At 36.8% G+C, this 15,629-nt stretch overlaps 1 protein-coding gene across 2 annotated transcripts in view; it reads right to left on the bottom strand.

Moving 5' to 3' along the window:
• Positions 1 to 1,930: 1,930 nt before the first annotated feature.
• Positions 1,931 to 15,629, bottom strand: part of LOC306869954 (WD repeat and FYVE domain-containing protein 3-like) — an 85,153-nt gene continuing 71,454 nt past the window's right edge. For both annotated transcript variants that reach the window (XM_079416926.1, XM_079416927.1), the window contains 23 exons: positions 14,194 to 14,362; positions 13,784 to 13,944; positions 13,341 to 13,489; positions 12,663 to 12,783; positions 12,464 to 12,549; positions 11,500 to 11,580; positions 11,346 to 11,400; positions 11,142 to 11,261; positions 10,830 to 10,947; positions 10,640 to 10,746; positions 9,741 to 9,894; positions 9,545 to 9,636; positions 9,236 to 9,448; positions 8,782 to 8,929; positions 8,416 to 8,570; positions 7,765 to 7,923; positions 7,355 to 7,534; positions 6,509 to 6,691; positions 6,304 to 6,394; positions 5,782 to 6,147; positions 5,083 to 5,194; positions 4,733 to 4,930; positions 1,931 to 4,260 (listed from right to left, as the gene is read on the bottom strand). In XM_079416926.1, the coding sequence (XP_079273052.1) occupies positions 4,140 to 4,260; positions 4,733 to 4,930; positions 5,083 to 5,194; positions 5,782 to 6,147; positions 6,304 to 6,394; positions 6,509 to 6,691; positions 7,355 to 7,534; positions 7,765 to 7,923; positions 8,416 to 8,570; positions 8,782 to 8,929; positions 9,236 to 9,448; positions 9,545 to 9,636; positions 9,741 to 9,894; positions 10,640 to 10,746; positions 10,830 to 10,947; positions 11,142 to 11,261; positions 11,346 to 11,400; positions 11,500 to 11,580; positions 12,464 to 12,549; positions 12,663 to 12,783; positions 13,341 to 13,489; positions 13,784 to 13,944; positions 14,194 to 14,362 (3,339 nt within the window). In that variant the 3' untranslated portion in view covers positions 1,931 to 4,139. The remainder of the gene's footprint in view (positions 4,261 to 4,732; positions 4,931 to 5,082; positions 5,195 to 5,781; positions 6,148 to 6,303; positions 6,395 to 6,508; positions 6,692 to 7,354; positions 7,535 to 7,764; positions 7,924 to 8,415; positions 8,571 to 8,781; positions 8,930 to 9,235; positions 9,449 to 9,544; positions 9,637 to 9,740; positions 9,895 to 10,639; positions 10,747 to 10,829; positions 10,948 to 11,141; positions 11,262 to 11,345; positions 11,401 to 11,499; positions 11,581 to 12,463; positions 12,550 to 12,662; positions 12,784 to 13,340; positions 13,490 to 13,783; positions 13,945 to 14,193; positions 14,363 to 15,629) is intronic.

The following is a 15,629-nucleotide window of genomic DNA, read 5'->3' as shown; positions in this document are numbered from 1 at the left end:
GAACCCCAACCCCCCTTCCGTTTCAGTCACAAAAAAAAAACGATCAAACACTGTATAACCACGCCACGATATACTCCTGAAATAAAAAATAAACAAACACAATGCGCACGTCATAATCCCATAGGAGGGAAAAATTATGTACATAAATTAAACAATATTATGAGTAATCTTACAAATCAGCAACAGCCAAGCATACAATTAAATATCACTCACCACTAAAAGGGCTTCTTCCTGCTCTTCTTATAATGCGCTGGAAGTTGACTTAAAAAAAAAAAAGTATAATTTTGTTTCTCTATTTAACAACATTAATTTACAATAGTGAAATAAATCTTTCCTCAGGTATTTGTATGTGTTTATTAAAGACCGATAAACACCGTAGTGCTGTACAAATAAAAATAAATAAACAGTAAAAACAACATCAGTAAGCTCAAAAGATAATTTAACAAAGTTTAAAAAGCCAAGGTATAAAAATAAGATTTCAATTTGGTTTTAAACTCAGAGACGCTTTCACAGATAAAAGAAGGTTATTCCGTAGCCTCGGTCCAACTATAGTAAAAGGTAGCCTAGATATATGAATTCTAGCTGGATGTTGTGCTTACGATCAATAATCACGTCTTTGCAAATTGCATTTGACATAATAATTAATTAGTTATTTGTATGGTCTAGGTGGTCATGCCTGCAAATACTGGACAAACGGATGCCTTAAATACGGGGCGATTCCGTATTATACTGAACTGTTGGCAACCCTGTATAAAATTCAAAAGAGAATTGACTCGGGGCCCCTAGTGTTCGTGTTCGGTGATGACAAGATATTTTATTTTGTGGGGAACTATCCCTTCTTAGCTAATTTTTAACCTAACAATATTGTGTAGATTTAAAGTGAATTTCATTATTAATTTAATGGTGGTAACCAAACAGTTGCCACAGTATTATAATATATATATATATATATATATATATATATATATATATATATATATTAAATATACTATGGAAGTCAACTGTATGGTGACCACCATTCTTCAAAATATCTTCTTCTGTGTTCAACAAATGAAAGGTTTGGAACAAGTGGAGGATGAGTAAAGAATGACAGAACTTTTATTTTTTGGTGAGTTATCCCAAGCATTAAAACTTAGTGTATATTCAGTATATAGTGACAACCAAATTTTAATTTCTTTATATCTGCCTGGTGTGTAATAAGAATAATGCAGAAACAGAATAATAGGCCTATATGCTAAAGCAGTGGCAGAAGTCTCTAGACAATAATTTTTATTTAGGTTAGTAATTGTTACTATTATTATTTTTTAACACTAACTTGAATAGCTACATTGTTTCATCATGATACTTTATTATATTTTGAATCATTTTGTAATTTCTGCGTCCTAAGCATGTTTGTTAACTTTGTATTATTAAAGGATATATATAGCTAGCAAACAAATGTGTGGTTTCGGCATGTCACTCAGATTGCAACACTGTTTGTAACTTGCTTTCTCAAGATGGCGAGTGGTTTACTGGACACCCAAATTTAACCATGCATGTTGCAAGAAGTCTGAAGGATTCATGTTCCACTAGAAAGGATTGATTCTCAGACAAATGAGTGTTCAGTGTTCCTAGAAACCAGTCATCAAACACCTCAGTGCTTTCATCAGAGACTTAATACTGGGCTGTTGTAGCTGTTCTTAAGTGATCAGGACAAACATGTTAGTTTCCAGCACAATTAATGCTGTCTGTTTTAAGCATTGATTAAACAATGCATTCAACTGCTTTGATGCAATTCAGTCAATTTCAAAAGTATTAAATCATATGCGTCCTATAGTTTTATATATTTTCCAAAGATCTCCTATTATAACCAAGTTCCTAGACTTCTAGATTTTATATTTTTGCACTACATTGCAATAAATGATGGAAAGAACTCATCTGAAGACACTGGTGGTGGTAAACAGCAAGTATTTAATTGAAATTAAATTAAAAAGTATGAGTACCATATCTATTGCGTCATAATAACAGGTACAGTATAGGGGTTATTTATGGGGGAGGGGTTTATGTAATTGTTTTTCAACACAAATATACAATGAACATTCAGCTACCACAGTTTTGCACACTAGATACTGTAGTAATGCAGTCTATCACAAGACCACCAAACAGGGACAATCTGTGTGTATTTCATCAGTTCTGGGATCAGTCCTCAACATCCATACATTAGAGTACAAAAAGTCAACCAAAGAGTTGTGGAACACTCTGTATATCCACCTAAAGCGGCACACAAAACCTTCAGGATCGACTCGTTAGATAATGCCATAAAAATGAGCTAAAGAAAGAGAAATCAAATAAAACAATGCCAAAACATGTACAATACACTGACACAGAAAGTCAGCTGTGTTAGACATGCAACAAGTAACCAAACTTGCTGAAAAGTAATAAAAAAGAAAAAATAATTGCATAAATACTTTGTACAGTTCATCTTACTGTAAAGAAATGCACCCTTTCAAAATAATACCCCACAACATAAAAATGCATCTGATAAAACAGTGAGTACTCCATTTCTGTCTTTTCTACATGTCAAGGTGCAAAAATAATTTCAGATTGATATAGCCATTTGATCTTTGAGCTGCTTGTCGACAGCAAAATCCCAACAGCTTTATGATATTATGATTGCACGCTGAATTACAGTACATTAATATCGAATAATTCAACTATAAGGAGTGCATATTAGGCTGTACGGAAATCATACAACAGTGAATAAACTGCAATGGTAACAAATGTTTAATCTTTTTAAAGTTGCAAGTGTCAGACCATTTAAAGAAAGAAAAAGAAATTCTCTCTATTAATCAAAGCAGCACTTCTTATAGGGTATTGCCCACAGTATCAAAAAGAAAGAAAAAAACCTCTCTCTTTCATAGTTCTGTCTAAGGTAAGGAGAAACTAGGCTTCCAGTCCATTAAAATCATTAAATCCCTTTGTCTTTACACATGATAACATTCAAGCTACAGTCTTTCGTGAAATGTGTGTGGAGTGAAAACATCAGTAACTATTGCTTTCCCAATCTATAGACATTTACACTGGTGCAACATCGCAAACGGTTAAAACGGTGAGATTTTAAGAATAAGAATAAATGCATGTTTTTACTAAATAAAAGAACCCCATAATGTTTAAGCTAGTGTCAGAGAGTAACATTTAAGTTGTCTAATTCATATTAGTTAATAACAGATGAAGAATTAGTCAGAGAAGTCCCACACTAATACAAAATTTGCAATGCGAAACATCCGATATGAATAAGACACGTCAGAAGCATGTTTGATATTACAGTCTTTCAATTGATTAGACATATTTCTGTCTTCTGTCGCAAAAACAAATGTTGTGGAATCAATTAAAGGTTGAATGAATCCTGTCATTTAAAAAAATAATTTAAAGTGGTCTTTAATCTAAATTCAACATTTACATACTTTCATTGACCTGTTAAAATAAGATAAGAGTTGCATATCAAGGCAGGTTGGCAACAAATTTTAAATGGAAAAATGTATCTATGGCAACTGGCTGATGCTGTGGGCAATACAACAGAACATATAAAATAAACATAATTAAGCATTTGCATAACTAGACAAGCTAGTAATGTCAACCCACAAACATTTATCAACATTCATAGTCCCCAATATTATTCTCGCTGGGAGGCTGTGACTTGTGACATCGACTACACACACACACTTTTGTTCTTTTAAAGCCAAGAGTGATTTTTAACATACTGTAATACTATATTACAAGCAATGTGTTGTGTTTTGATTTCTTTTATCTCTTAATAATGACTTTTTGTTTCACTGTTTCTAGTTAAAAATGCCATTGTAAGTATTTACAATATAAACAAGTGTCATCTCATTTCATCAGGAAGCGTTTTATACGCATTGCTTTTTCTAAACGTAATGCAGACTTTGTGGATGATACCAATGAGATGACGGAGCATACTGCAAAGGAAAAAGCATGAATGGAAAAGTAAACTAACAATCGTCTCTTTTGAGTGGTCGCACTTCCGCGGTGTATGAAATTATGAGCATTAGTGATCCCATTTTGGTCTACATCAGTGCTTTCTTTTTATGAGGGTGGTTTGGATTTTGGGCTTTGGGCATGTGATGCGGGGTGACGGTGAACTAGTTTCTCGGGCTTTCTTCAGAGCCCCGCTCATGCTGCAGGTTGTAGTAACAGTTCTGACACACACGCACAGGAGAGGAGATTTTCAGCCGCTTGATCTCTGACTGGAAACGACTACACCTGGGGGAACAAGCAACACATTTTGAAACCCTTTCAAGAGATTCTAAAGATTGCAGAGCACAACATTTCTAAAACACAAATAAAAAGCAAAAAAAACAAACAAACAAAAGTTGCAGGGGTCTTTATCCAATTAGTTTCAAAAATAAACCACAAAGTAATTTAAAGATTATGCAACACAGATTACTAAAACACAAATAAAAAAAACATCAAAAACCACAAAACAAAAAACTGCAGAGGTCTTCTCAATTAGCTTAGAAGAAGAAAAAAAAAAACAGAAAACAAAAACAAAACAAAAGAAAACTAAAAACCAAAACAGTACAAAAAAGAGAGAAAAGAAACAACAAACAAACATACAAACAAAAAATAGTTGCAGACATTTTCCAATTGGTATTAAAAATAAATAAAAAAACAAAATAACACTTAAAAGGTATTTAGTTCACATATTATAAATATTATTGCAAATCTGTCTTACTTCTGGCAGAAGACCTGGCCACAGTTTCTGCAGTGGTGGCGCCTTTCAGTGAGGGAGAAACGCACAGTGCATCCAGAGCAGCTGTCCACCTGCTCATCCTTCACCCAGTGATCTGCAGTAGAGCGTCCGGGCTGATCACTGACAGACCAGCTAAACACACGGCCACGGCTGTCACCTACCAGGATCTTACTGTGGTCTCTGAGTACACAAGAACAGCTTGTTATCAAAGGTCTTGTTTAAAGACAATTTATTTGAGATGCTCGGAGCAAACACTGGCATATTAATGTTAAACCACATTAGAAACCAGCTTCTCTTTTCTCCTCATTCCACCACAAACACAGAGCACCTACTTTGAAATGGCAAGCGAGGTGATTTCCGCAGGATGAGTGTTGTCCTTGCGGTCAAACGCTGTGTGCATGGTGAGCTTGCTCCGGAACACCAGCTGTCTCTCCCATCTGTAGCCTGTTTAAGAGACAAAGCTAACGGTCAAGAACATGCCAGTTGCTCACATTAAAGCAAAAACACAAGAGAACAGCACTTGAATAAACTGTGATTCCAATGATATAATTTGTAATGAAAATGTATTAAATTAGAAGGAAATCAATTAAATTAATAACATTTAATTGACAATTTAAATGATAAATTAAATTAGTAAGCATAAATTTGATCAAAATGTTATTTATTATTTAGCTTATTTAATATCTTAACACTTTCATATCATCTTTGCAATTTTAATCAAATAATGTAATGAAATTAGTTTTTTATAGATTTTGGCAATTTTGCTTTTAACTGAGACAGAACAGCACAGAATCTGACAGGAAGCAAAGTGGAAGAGAGAGAGGGAAAGGTCCCGATTCACTATATGTTCTGCCCATGAGGTTATATTTAAATTAGAATAAAACAATTAAAGAAATAAATTTAAAATGATAAAATTTTATTAAATCAGTAAATCAACTAAAATAGAATTAAATTAAATTAGAATTACATACAAATATCCAAAAAAACAACAACAACTCTAAAATGTCACAACTCGTTTTAATCTACTGCACCTGGTTTGAGCTTGTTGTACGACCGAGCCTCCATAGTGCTGGGCTGAAGAGGCTGTGGTACTGGTCCATGCGGGGGTGCTGAGTGCGGTTGTAAATGTGGCTGCGAGGGAATTCCCGGTCTAATCTGGCCCTCTGAGTAGTTTACAAAAACAAAGCCCTCCTTCTCGTCAATACTGAGTGTGTCCGACCAGCGGCGGGAGTCGTCAGAGCTGCTGTCCACCGACCAGGAGGCTCCGGTGCGAGGTTTGGGTCTGTGGACTGTGCTGCTGGGCTGGCTGTTTGAGGTCCGAGGCTTAGCGTCCTGACTGAGGCTGGTTTCCTCTCCTTCAGACTCACTGCTGTCATCCTCTGGAGCATCACGACCCTCTGGAAGAACAAGACTTGAGGTTATTTAATCTGAAAAGATCATCTAAAAGAATAAATTGCTGTAATGCAAAGTACAGGCTAAAATTGATCAACATGTTATTCATTAATTGGTTTATTTAATAATTTCATGTCATCTTTCCAAAAGTCATGTTTTACCAATCTCTCCACAGCAGTCTGGCACATCAGGGGGCTCTACAGGCTCTGGAGCAGGGGTTTCTGGGACTTGGAGGAACTCAATTCTCCAGAACTAAAAAAAATAAAATAAAGCCAAGATAAAGCCATTTTTCAAGAACCGTTGTCTGTTGACACTAAAAGACACAGAGTGAAAAGAAAGATAGTAAATTAAGGAGAAGACCATTACCCTGACAACACCGTCGGAGTGTCCCGTAACGATAACATTCTGTGTGTCCCACTCATTCATCTCTGAGATGCAGCAGCAGAGGATTTGCTGGCTGCGGCCGGTGAAAGTGTTGGCGCTGGCGATGGGACTTCCATTGATGCTCCACACATGGATGTAGGTGCCAGCACAGGACACTATATCACCCTACACACAGACACACAGGGTTTTATCCACACTTCGGTTTTATTCTGGGGCATCAATTTATTATGAGGATTCATAAAAGGCAAGAATTTAAATCAGGAGGCTCTTTCTTTTCTAAAGTAGTAATGGTCTCACTTAAGTAAAAATGAATTCATATTCAGGAATTTTTCAAAGGCAAGCACATTTTTACACTGTAAAGTGTACTACTGTTTCAAAAGAGCTTGATGAACAGATCAAATTAACTTCATACCAAAAAAAGTTTGATGAGTTGGCAAACATTTTACTTCTGCATAATAATAATAAGAATAATATATTTTCATAAGAATATAAAATATATTACATTTGTTATTGCCACAATAAACTATAAAAATGCTAAGAAATTTTCCACATAGTTTTCTGTGAGTAATAATAAAAATAAAAATAATGATAATAATAGTAATACAACAATACCAATAATAATATATTATTTTTTATATGGATACATATTTTGCATTGTCAATATTAAAATTATAATTTATTAATAAATTATTTTATTACCCTAATAAGGCATACAAATGCAAAGACCACACAATGCAAAGAGTGGTTATTAAATGGCTAAAAGGAAAATTGAATGTAGTTTAAACACTTGTCACTCAGGTAATTCTGTCTACATTATTGTTGACTCACAGTAAGCTCGTTAATGCAGAGCGCTGAGACGGGAGCCCGATGGCCCCTCAGCTGGGTGACGAAAGATAGCTTATTCAGGTCCCAAATGATGCACGTACGGTCCCGAGAGCCACTCACGATGATGTGGTAAGCTGATGACGCTGTGAGACATGTAACTGCATCTGTGTGGCCCAGAAGAGCCTGGAAACATGAACATATACATTAATCAATGCATAAAACATTACAATTAAATACAATTCTTCTATACAGAACAAATAGGTGTAGCAAACAAGTCTAAAGGAAAACTTATTTTTAAAAAGCAAATTGAGTAAAAAAAAAAAATCTATCAATCAATCAATCAATCAATCAATCAATCAATCAATCAATCAATCAATCAAATCAAGCAGCATTTAAACAAATATCAAACAAACCTGTTTGAGTGTGAGGCTCTTGGCTTTCTCTTTGGAAGTCCCGGTCTCCCACACACAGATAGCAGTGCTTAATCCTCCAGTAATGACCAGTTTGGGATTGGGGCAGATAGCACACAGGATCTGCCCCCACTCAGACAGGCATTCATATACTACAACCGCCTACGAGACAAACACAACACGTGAACATCAGACAACTGATACGGCAAACGATATACACAGAATAAACCAAAAACACAAGCTTAAACTTTGCTGTTTCTTAATTAGCTCAAAAGGAAGGTGAAAATAACATTTCAAAAAAACATTCTTAAGCACCCAATCAGCATAGAATGTTTACTGAAGGATATGAATATTTTCCACTTTGACACAGCAGACTGGAGTAATGGCTGCTAAAAATTCAGTTTTGCCATCACAGCCATAAATTACACTTTAAAATATATTAAAATAGAAAACAGTTATTTTAAAATCTAATAATATTTCACAATATTTTACTGTTTTTTTAATCAAATAAATGCAGCCTTGGTGAATATTAGGAAATTCTTTCAAAAAACATCACAAACTGTTACAGAACCCAAACTTTTCAACTGTAGTGTAGTTATAAATATGCATGCTGAAAACATGAGCAGACAGAAGAACTTGTATGTTGCGAATGACCTTGTCAGACTCGTAGTTGGAGAGGCGGCAGCTGAGGTCTGCGTAGCCCCAGGCGAAGGTTTTATTCCAGGCAGGAGGAACCAAAACCTTGTTCTGCTCAACAGCTAGAATGCCCTTATCAGTGCACACTATCTGACCCACTGGCTCCTTCAGCTCTGTAAAACACACGCCACACACAGAGCTCTTTAAAATGCGCTCCACTGTATGGCCAGAGATGCTAGCAATATTTTTCACAAATTATTCCTGAACAAACAAGTTTTAACAAATAAAACCATACATGAATAAATTGTTGATCTGACTTTGATTGAGCTCTGTGATCATAACAGCATGTAATGCCACTGTATACCTCCATCTAATTTGCATTACCTTTGACAGGAGTGAGAGAGGGCCGTAAATTGTCCAGATGATGGAAGAAGATTTTGTCTAAGCTGGAGTTGAGTGTAACAGGTACACCAGGTACCTCTCCGTTTAACTTACTGCGCACTCGCTTTGGAGGATGGGGCTTCTTGAAAAGCTAAAAAAGAAGAAACACAGATGTTAAACTGGATATGAAGCAAAACACACACCAGGATGTACAGAACTGCACAGTTGTGCCAAAAGGTATTTGGACACCTAGAAAACACAATTACATTGCATTAAATAAGGGCTTCTGAAAACAAATGAAGCTAGAGATTTTTCAGAACCAACTTTCTTTTTAATGACTTTTAACCAGTTGGTGTCAAGGTGATTCTGTAGTTGAAATATGAAGTTAGTATGCCTCAAGTATACACAGGTAACCACTGATGTAGTTCATGACATTTTCAGTAATGAAATTGCAAACCTGTTTTGGGATCTGGCCAAAGTTGTTGATGAATCCGATGGTAGCTGTTTCTTTAAGTGGGTCATTAATGTTGTAGATGTCCACCTGGCCCTCATAGAAGAGATGGTGGAAGACATTGACAGCTTCCACCGCTGGAGGACCCTGTTGCTTGTAACCAAAGATCAGGTCGATCCATTCATGCAGATGGGCGCTGACATAGTCACACTCCAAAGCCTGAAAAAACACACACAGTCCCCAAAGGTTATAACTCTGTAACTGAAAGTGAAACTGAAGCTTTATCAGGGGATGACGTATTTTGATGTCAATTACCTCTCTGTGAACCCTGATGAACTCTCTCGGGTCTCCTTTTGCCCACGGAGGCAGAATCACATCTCCAAGCTTGATGCCATTCTGTTTACTCCCTTTAGAAAAGATCGATCAAACAACACAGTCATGTTAAAAAAAAATGAGAGAGAGAGATTGTATTTAGGGTACAGATCAGGCTAGCTGTCAATCTCATCCTTACCAAGATCGAAGTTGTTGGAATTGAGCAGGAACTCAGGAAGGTAGAAGAACTCCGGAATGAGTTCCTTCACATCAGCCATGTTGTGTTTGGAAGCAGAGAACCAAGCCTCTCGTATGCTGTGAAACATTCGGTCGGCCAGATCAAAATGTCCTCCCTGAAAACACAGAATGAAACTTCAATTTTTCCTGAAACTAGATCATCTAATCACACTAGGGACGATAACAATAACCATAAAGTTTTAATAATTGTTCTTAATTATACAAGAAAAGAAAGGTCTACACCACAGGTATAAAGGCAAAGAGGAACTATACCGTTTTTTTCCCTAGAAGATGAACACTAACAATATTGACTGCCCATCAGGATACATAACTTTAAAGAGCCTGAGCATTTAAAGTAGCAGGCAGCATGCACTTTTAGTTATAGTACACTGATATAGTTATCATTATAGCTATTGTTTTAGGTGTGAACGGGCCTTCACTGTCCGTTAATAACAACCTCTTGTCAGAAACAAAGGAATATCTTTATTAATGCTCGGAAACAGCAGCTTTGGATGGAGGGGGAAAAAAACTGTAAATATCTGTGAGGGTGCAGAAGATGCTAGGCTTATTGTGGAGACAGCTGGTCTCCAGTCTGCTCTTCCACTTTTGCTTCTTTTTTGGTTTTGACTGTGGATGATTTATTTAGTAACATTCATTGCAAAATATATTTCCACCAGCATAAAAAAGGATGCTGAAGAATAAAAGAACAATGATAAGACTGCCCAGATCAGGACTGTCCAATCTAGCCACACACAGGTTCACAATTTGAACCTGGTTGGTAATAAAAAAACAACAACTAAAACACTGAGTAAAGAGAAGAAAGCAACAAATGAAGAAAAGAGCGGGCCATGTAGGACTAACCTGAAGCCTGAGAAAGATCTGTGTGAATGGCTCCATTCTGAGCAGATATGAGGCCACAATCATTGCAGAGGAGTAATGAGTGCCATAATGATATGCTGGAGTCTCGCCTGTGAAGAAACAAAGACATGTTTAAGAAGTCTCAGCATTACAAGCACAGCTAACAGATCATCAGCAGGGGTCTCTGACTCACCATTAGGATCCTCCCAGTCTTTGAATCTTTTCTTGTACTGGATCAGTCTGTCATCTGTCTGAGCTCCCATGGGTTTGGATAGGTTTCGGAATGTCTTTGGATCGTTGAGGTCCAGTTCCTGTGGAATAAATCAAGATTTTGAACTTGGAAAACTGAAGCTCAGACTGCAAAAGAAAAGACACTGAACTGATACAAATTTCCAAAACAATTTCCCTATCTGCTGACAGAAGTTCTGACTTTTGAAACACTGTGGTTCTCAACATTTTGTGCTGTAGCACTTATTACAAGGAATGAACAAAAACAAGTTTGTACCTCAGAGTCAAAGTCTGCCAGGATCCATGGAAAGACAGGATACTGCATCAGGTCATTATATGACCTACCAGCCAGTGTGTTGAGATGCATCAAATACTGGAAATTACTGATTTCACCTCTCTGCAAATAAAGAGTCTTTCATGAACAACACTGAACAAGGAAACAAAACAAACAGACAAAAACCTTAAAGTGAAGATACCACACCTCCCATCTTTGGGTCACTGACTTCTCGCCGACCAGCGTACTGAGAAGACCAGACCTGATTACCAAGAAACACGCATATGAAAGTTTATTTGAATAAATTTGGTAAATAAACTCTAAATTCACTTCTTAATCTTGTAATGTGAGGGTAACATACCCTTGTTCCACGCTGGTGTTTGGACGTTGCCCAGAGACGGATTCCGAGCTGTCGGCTAATGAAGGAACAACTGCCAGGAACCTAGGAAACATGATTCGGCTTTGTGTAACCAAGTCTTTTTCTGAGGTTCTTCAACAATTAAATTGCTCTTAAAAACATTTTTTTTTAAATTATGTTTCCACAAGAAAGCATTACAAGAATAGTTCATCCAAAAACAAAAGTACGAGTTTCTTCAAGAAGATGAAAAATCTTTTGTGCTCAACAGTAGAAAGAAACTCGTACAGGTTTACAATGACATGAGGGTGAGTAAATGATGACAGAACTTTGGTTTTTGGGTGAACTTACAAAAGATTTCAGTTATTAATTTGTTGCTCTTTTGAACTGTTTTCATCAGTGATAATGTTTTCTGAGCTTGAAATCAGCATATTAGAATGATTTCTAAAGAATTATGTGACTCTGAAAACTGGAGTAAAGGCTGATGAAAATTCAGCTTTGCCATTACAGGAATAAATTATATTTAAAATATATTAAAATTGAAAAAAGTTGTTTTAAATTATAAAAATATTTCACAGAGTTTTTACAGTATTTTTACTAAAATGCAGCAGCAATAAGCATAAGAGACTTCAAACACATATAATGGGTACATTTACTCCATGAGCTGCATCTTAATGCACTCTATTACAGTTGCGTATGAATGTGTGGTACACCTGCTCTAATATAGACAAATTTCACAATGATTTGCTGCCAAAATGGGGAGCTGCAGTGCATGACAGAATCTGAGAAAATGTCAGAGGAATTCATTTAGTTTGTCACCTTTTTAAATTGCTGAGTGTGACAACATTTGACAGAAGAGGACAAGATTTCATCGAAAATTGTCAGAAAATGTGACATCCACAACCAAAACAGTGCTATTTTGTGCCGGCTAGTGGGATGCTGCCTAAAAAGGCATCAGTGTTTACAATACCTCTGATACACTTTGTTCCGGACTCCTTTTTGGAAAGCCAACAGATAATTTCTTCCATCTCCGGAAAACACTTCTACTGCCATGGGCTGTGATGAAGACAGCAAAGCATAACCTCATTATTGCCAACATAACATGAAAGCTGCCCAGTGTGTTATTTGGGTTCAAGCAAAGAATCAAGCCAAACAGTTTGTTTGCACACCTGAAGCAGGTAGCGACGTTTGTGCACCTCTCTGATGTCTTCGTAAGCAAAGATGCTATAGGTTCGTTTCAGCTGACTCTTGCTCTGCCGGGCCCCTCGGGGAATGATAGGCTCATGCATACTGCAAATGTCACAAAAACAAGCAGCGTATGGACCCAGTGCAACCACTAAAGCAGTGGTTCTCAACCAGGGGCCTCAGCAAAATTCTACAGAATGACTTAAGCCAATTAAATTATTAAGCCAATTATCATTAATATATTAAAATAATCTAAAAATAACCACAGAATGGATTCACACAATGAATTGTAGGTTAATTAATGGGAAACATCAATGCTTCCAATTTCTTTTAATAAAAAAAGTTACCAGATTTGTCACAATTATAAGAAATAGAAAAAGAATAATAGAATGAACAATAGAACGATAAATAATTAGAATGACAGAAAGAACAATAGAATGAATTATAGATAGAACAATAGAATGATAGATAGACAGATCAAACAAATAATAGAAAGATAGATAGAATAGCTGAATGGTAGATAGAACGTATGAAAGATAAATAGATGGAGAACAATAGAATGACAGAACAAACGGCAGAGAGACAGACAGATACCAGATGTTCTGCTACAAGTGAGTCTTTGTCATTTATTGAAGGGCAGAATCCAAAATATAAATTCTTACTTTGCAGGAAGTGTCTCAATGTCTCTAATCTCTCTGGTGACTGTCATTGTGAAGCCATCAATCACATAGAAATGTTCTTTCCCAAATAAGAGCAACCCTTCACTGGTGTCCAGACCCTGAACTCGAGCACAGCGGTACATGTGCTGGATCTGTCCGAACACACACGGCAAACACATTCTCAGTACATGTTTTATATCAATCAGTTCAAATTCAAAAAGCAAAACAAACCCAATCATCCAACCAGACAGAAATGACTAATTATTTCCCTCATACTGATGGAGGATAATGTGAGCAGTAAATGACTTACTGCTGTTACAACAGTAATGATCAATACAAAGCTTCAGATTAGAAAGCTTTCACCAAAATTTACAAAGCCACATTGTTGCAATGACAACAGTGACTAGCAGTGATTGGCAGATGTATAGCTGTGGTGTGCTGCAGACCTTCTCTCCCTCCTCCAGCAGGCGGAGTAGTGTGGTGTTGTCGGTTTTCTGCTCCTCGTCCATAGCTCCTAACTCCAGCAACTCCTGCAGCTGGTCTTGACTGTCCTCATCAGCTCCATCCGCTGTAGAGCGGGACCGCTTTAAAGGGGCCTTAACCAGACCTAAAACACAACACAGCACACTGAGTCAATCCATACAACACTCTTATAATATTACATGGTCATTAGTTTCAATAGATAGACAATCAGATCATTCAGAAGCCAGTTTTGTCCATTTAGTTTGAAGAGGTGGTAGAATTTCTAGTTACTAGTAGTTCATTTTTGAAAAAGGGAAAAAAATCATTGTATTAATAATAGCATTTGTTTTATCATGTAATAGAGAGCATTGTCAATGTTACATGTTAAAATGACCTTTGACCCTTGCGATGGTGTCCTCTCCATGTTCAGGCTCCTGCTGTGTGGTCTCTCCCTCTGTGTTCTGCTCTATGGAGTGCTGGTACATCCCTGGGTTCCCTGACAGCAGCCGCATGTAATACTCCTTACTGTCGTAGCTTATCGCTCGTCTGTAGCGCACCGGTTTCTGGAAGGGTTGAAATGTAATGCTAACTGTTTAATTTACTCCTTGATAACTCGTCTTTTGTGTTTATATCAGTCGTGATGAAAACAACCTTTATGATAAAAATACAATCTTGGAAGTCAGTGACAGCAAGAGGAATCCAGTCAGAGGCATGCGCAAACAGTTTAGGCTCAGCACAGACACGTGTTCATCACTCCTTAAGAAAACTCACGTATAGTAATTCATATCTAAACTAAACACAATTAATATTCACTCACAATGCAAATTTAAACATTTAAACACACTATTAGATCAGCAGGTTTTCAAGATTACACAAAAATTCAGTCATGTGTCCAAACTTTTAAACTGGAACTGTATGTGAATTAAAATTTAGATTTTAGAGAGAAAAACAACCTGCATGCTGTATATCAAATTCCTACTAAAATATCTATATACAAGGATATATCTACATCTAGGAAACTGAAATGTATCATTTCCGAACAACTGGCCACAGAAAACAGAGCTGTGATCTGTTTGTTTGAGCGGCACAACTGGGCCAGATGTAGTGAGACTGGCTCAACCAATGGAGGGTGTTTAGGGTGGGTCTACAGTATCTATTTGCTGAACAATGGAAGATGTGTGAAGTATGTGAAACGATCTTTATTTTTGCAGTTCTGTTTGGTGCCAGTAGTGGTGCAGAATTTACTTATTTCAGCTCTCAAACTACAATATGAATACCAATAATTAGTGAGTTACAAGTAGCATGCAACATTCTTGTCTGAATATTGTCCCACTTCACATTCTATAATATGGATTACAAGGGATTAGCAAATGGGAGGGATGGAGCTGTCCTAAACCAATTTTTCTAGAGGTTTCCCTGTGTATGAAATATTTACAACAGGAATGACAGCAGAGAAAATATCTCCAAAGAGCGTTTTAAGCATTTTGCGGAGACGTCATGTCAAATACACCTCCTCATCATATAACAGACAAATGCAAAAGGTTTGGGACATTTATTTTACACTTAATGTGGCAATGCAGATGTTTGAGGGGGTACAGCAAGACTGTAGTTTAGGCACACTTCATTTTGTACCTGGACTGGTATGTTAACCATTGCACCCATTAATGGCACCTGTGATTGATTCTGAAAAGGGAAAAATGGGCAATAAGGCAAGAGGAGCGTTGTCGTTTGCATTTCAGGCTTTTTATGTGAAGTCATTACCATCATCTGGCTAATGCTGGCAATTCAAGTTTGAGAGTTTACAAAAGATCCATTCAGAGCAGATTATCA

This window comes from Barbus barbus, assembly GCF_936440315.1.
Source record: "Barbus barbus genome assembly, chromosome: 5".
Taxonomy (NCBI): Eukaryota; Metazoa; Chordata; class Actinopteri; order Cypriniformes; family Cyprinidae; genus Barbus; species Barbus barbus.
The sequence above is the reverse complement of the archived record's forward strand: the minus strand, read 5'-3'. Positions and strand labels throughout refer to the sequence as shown.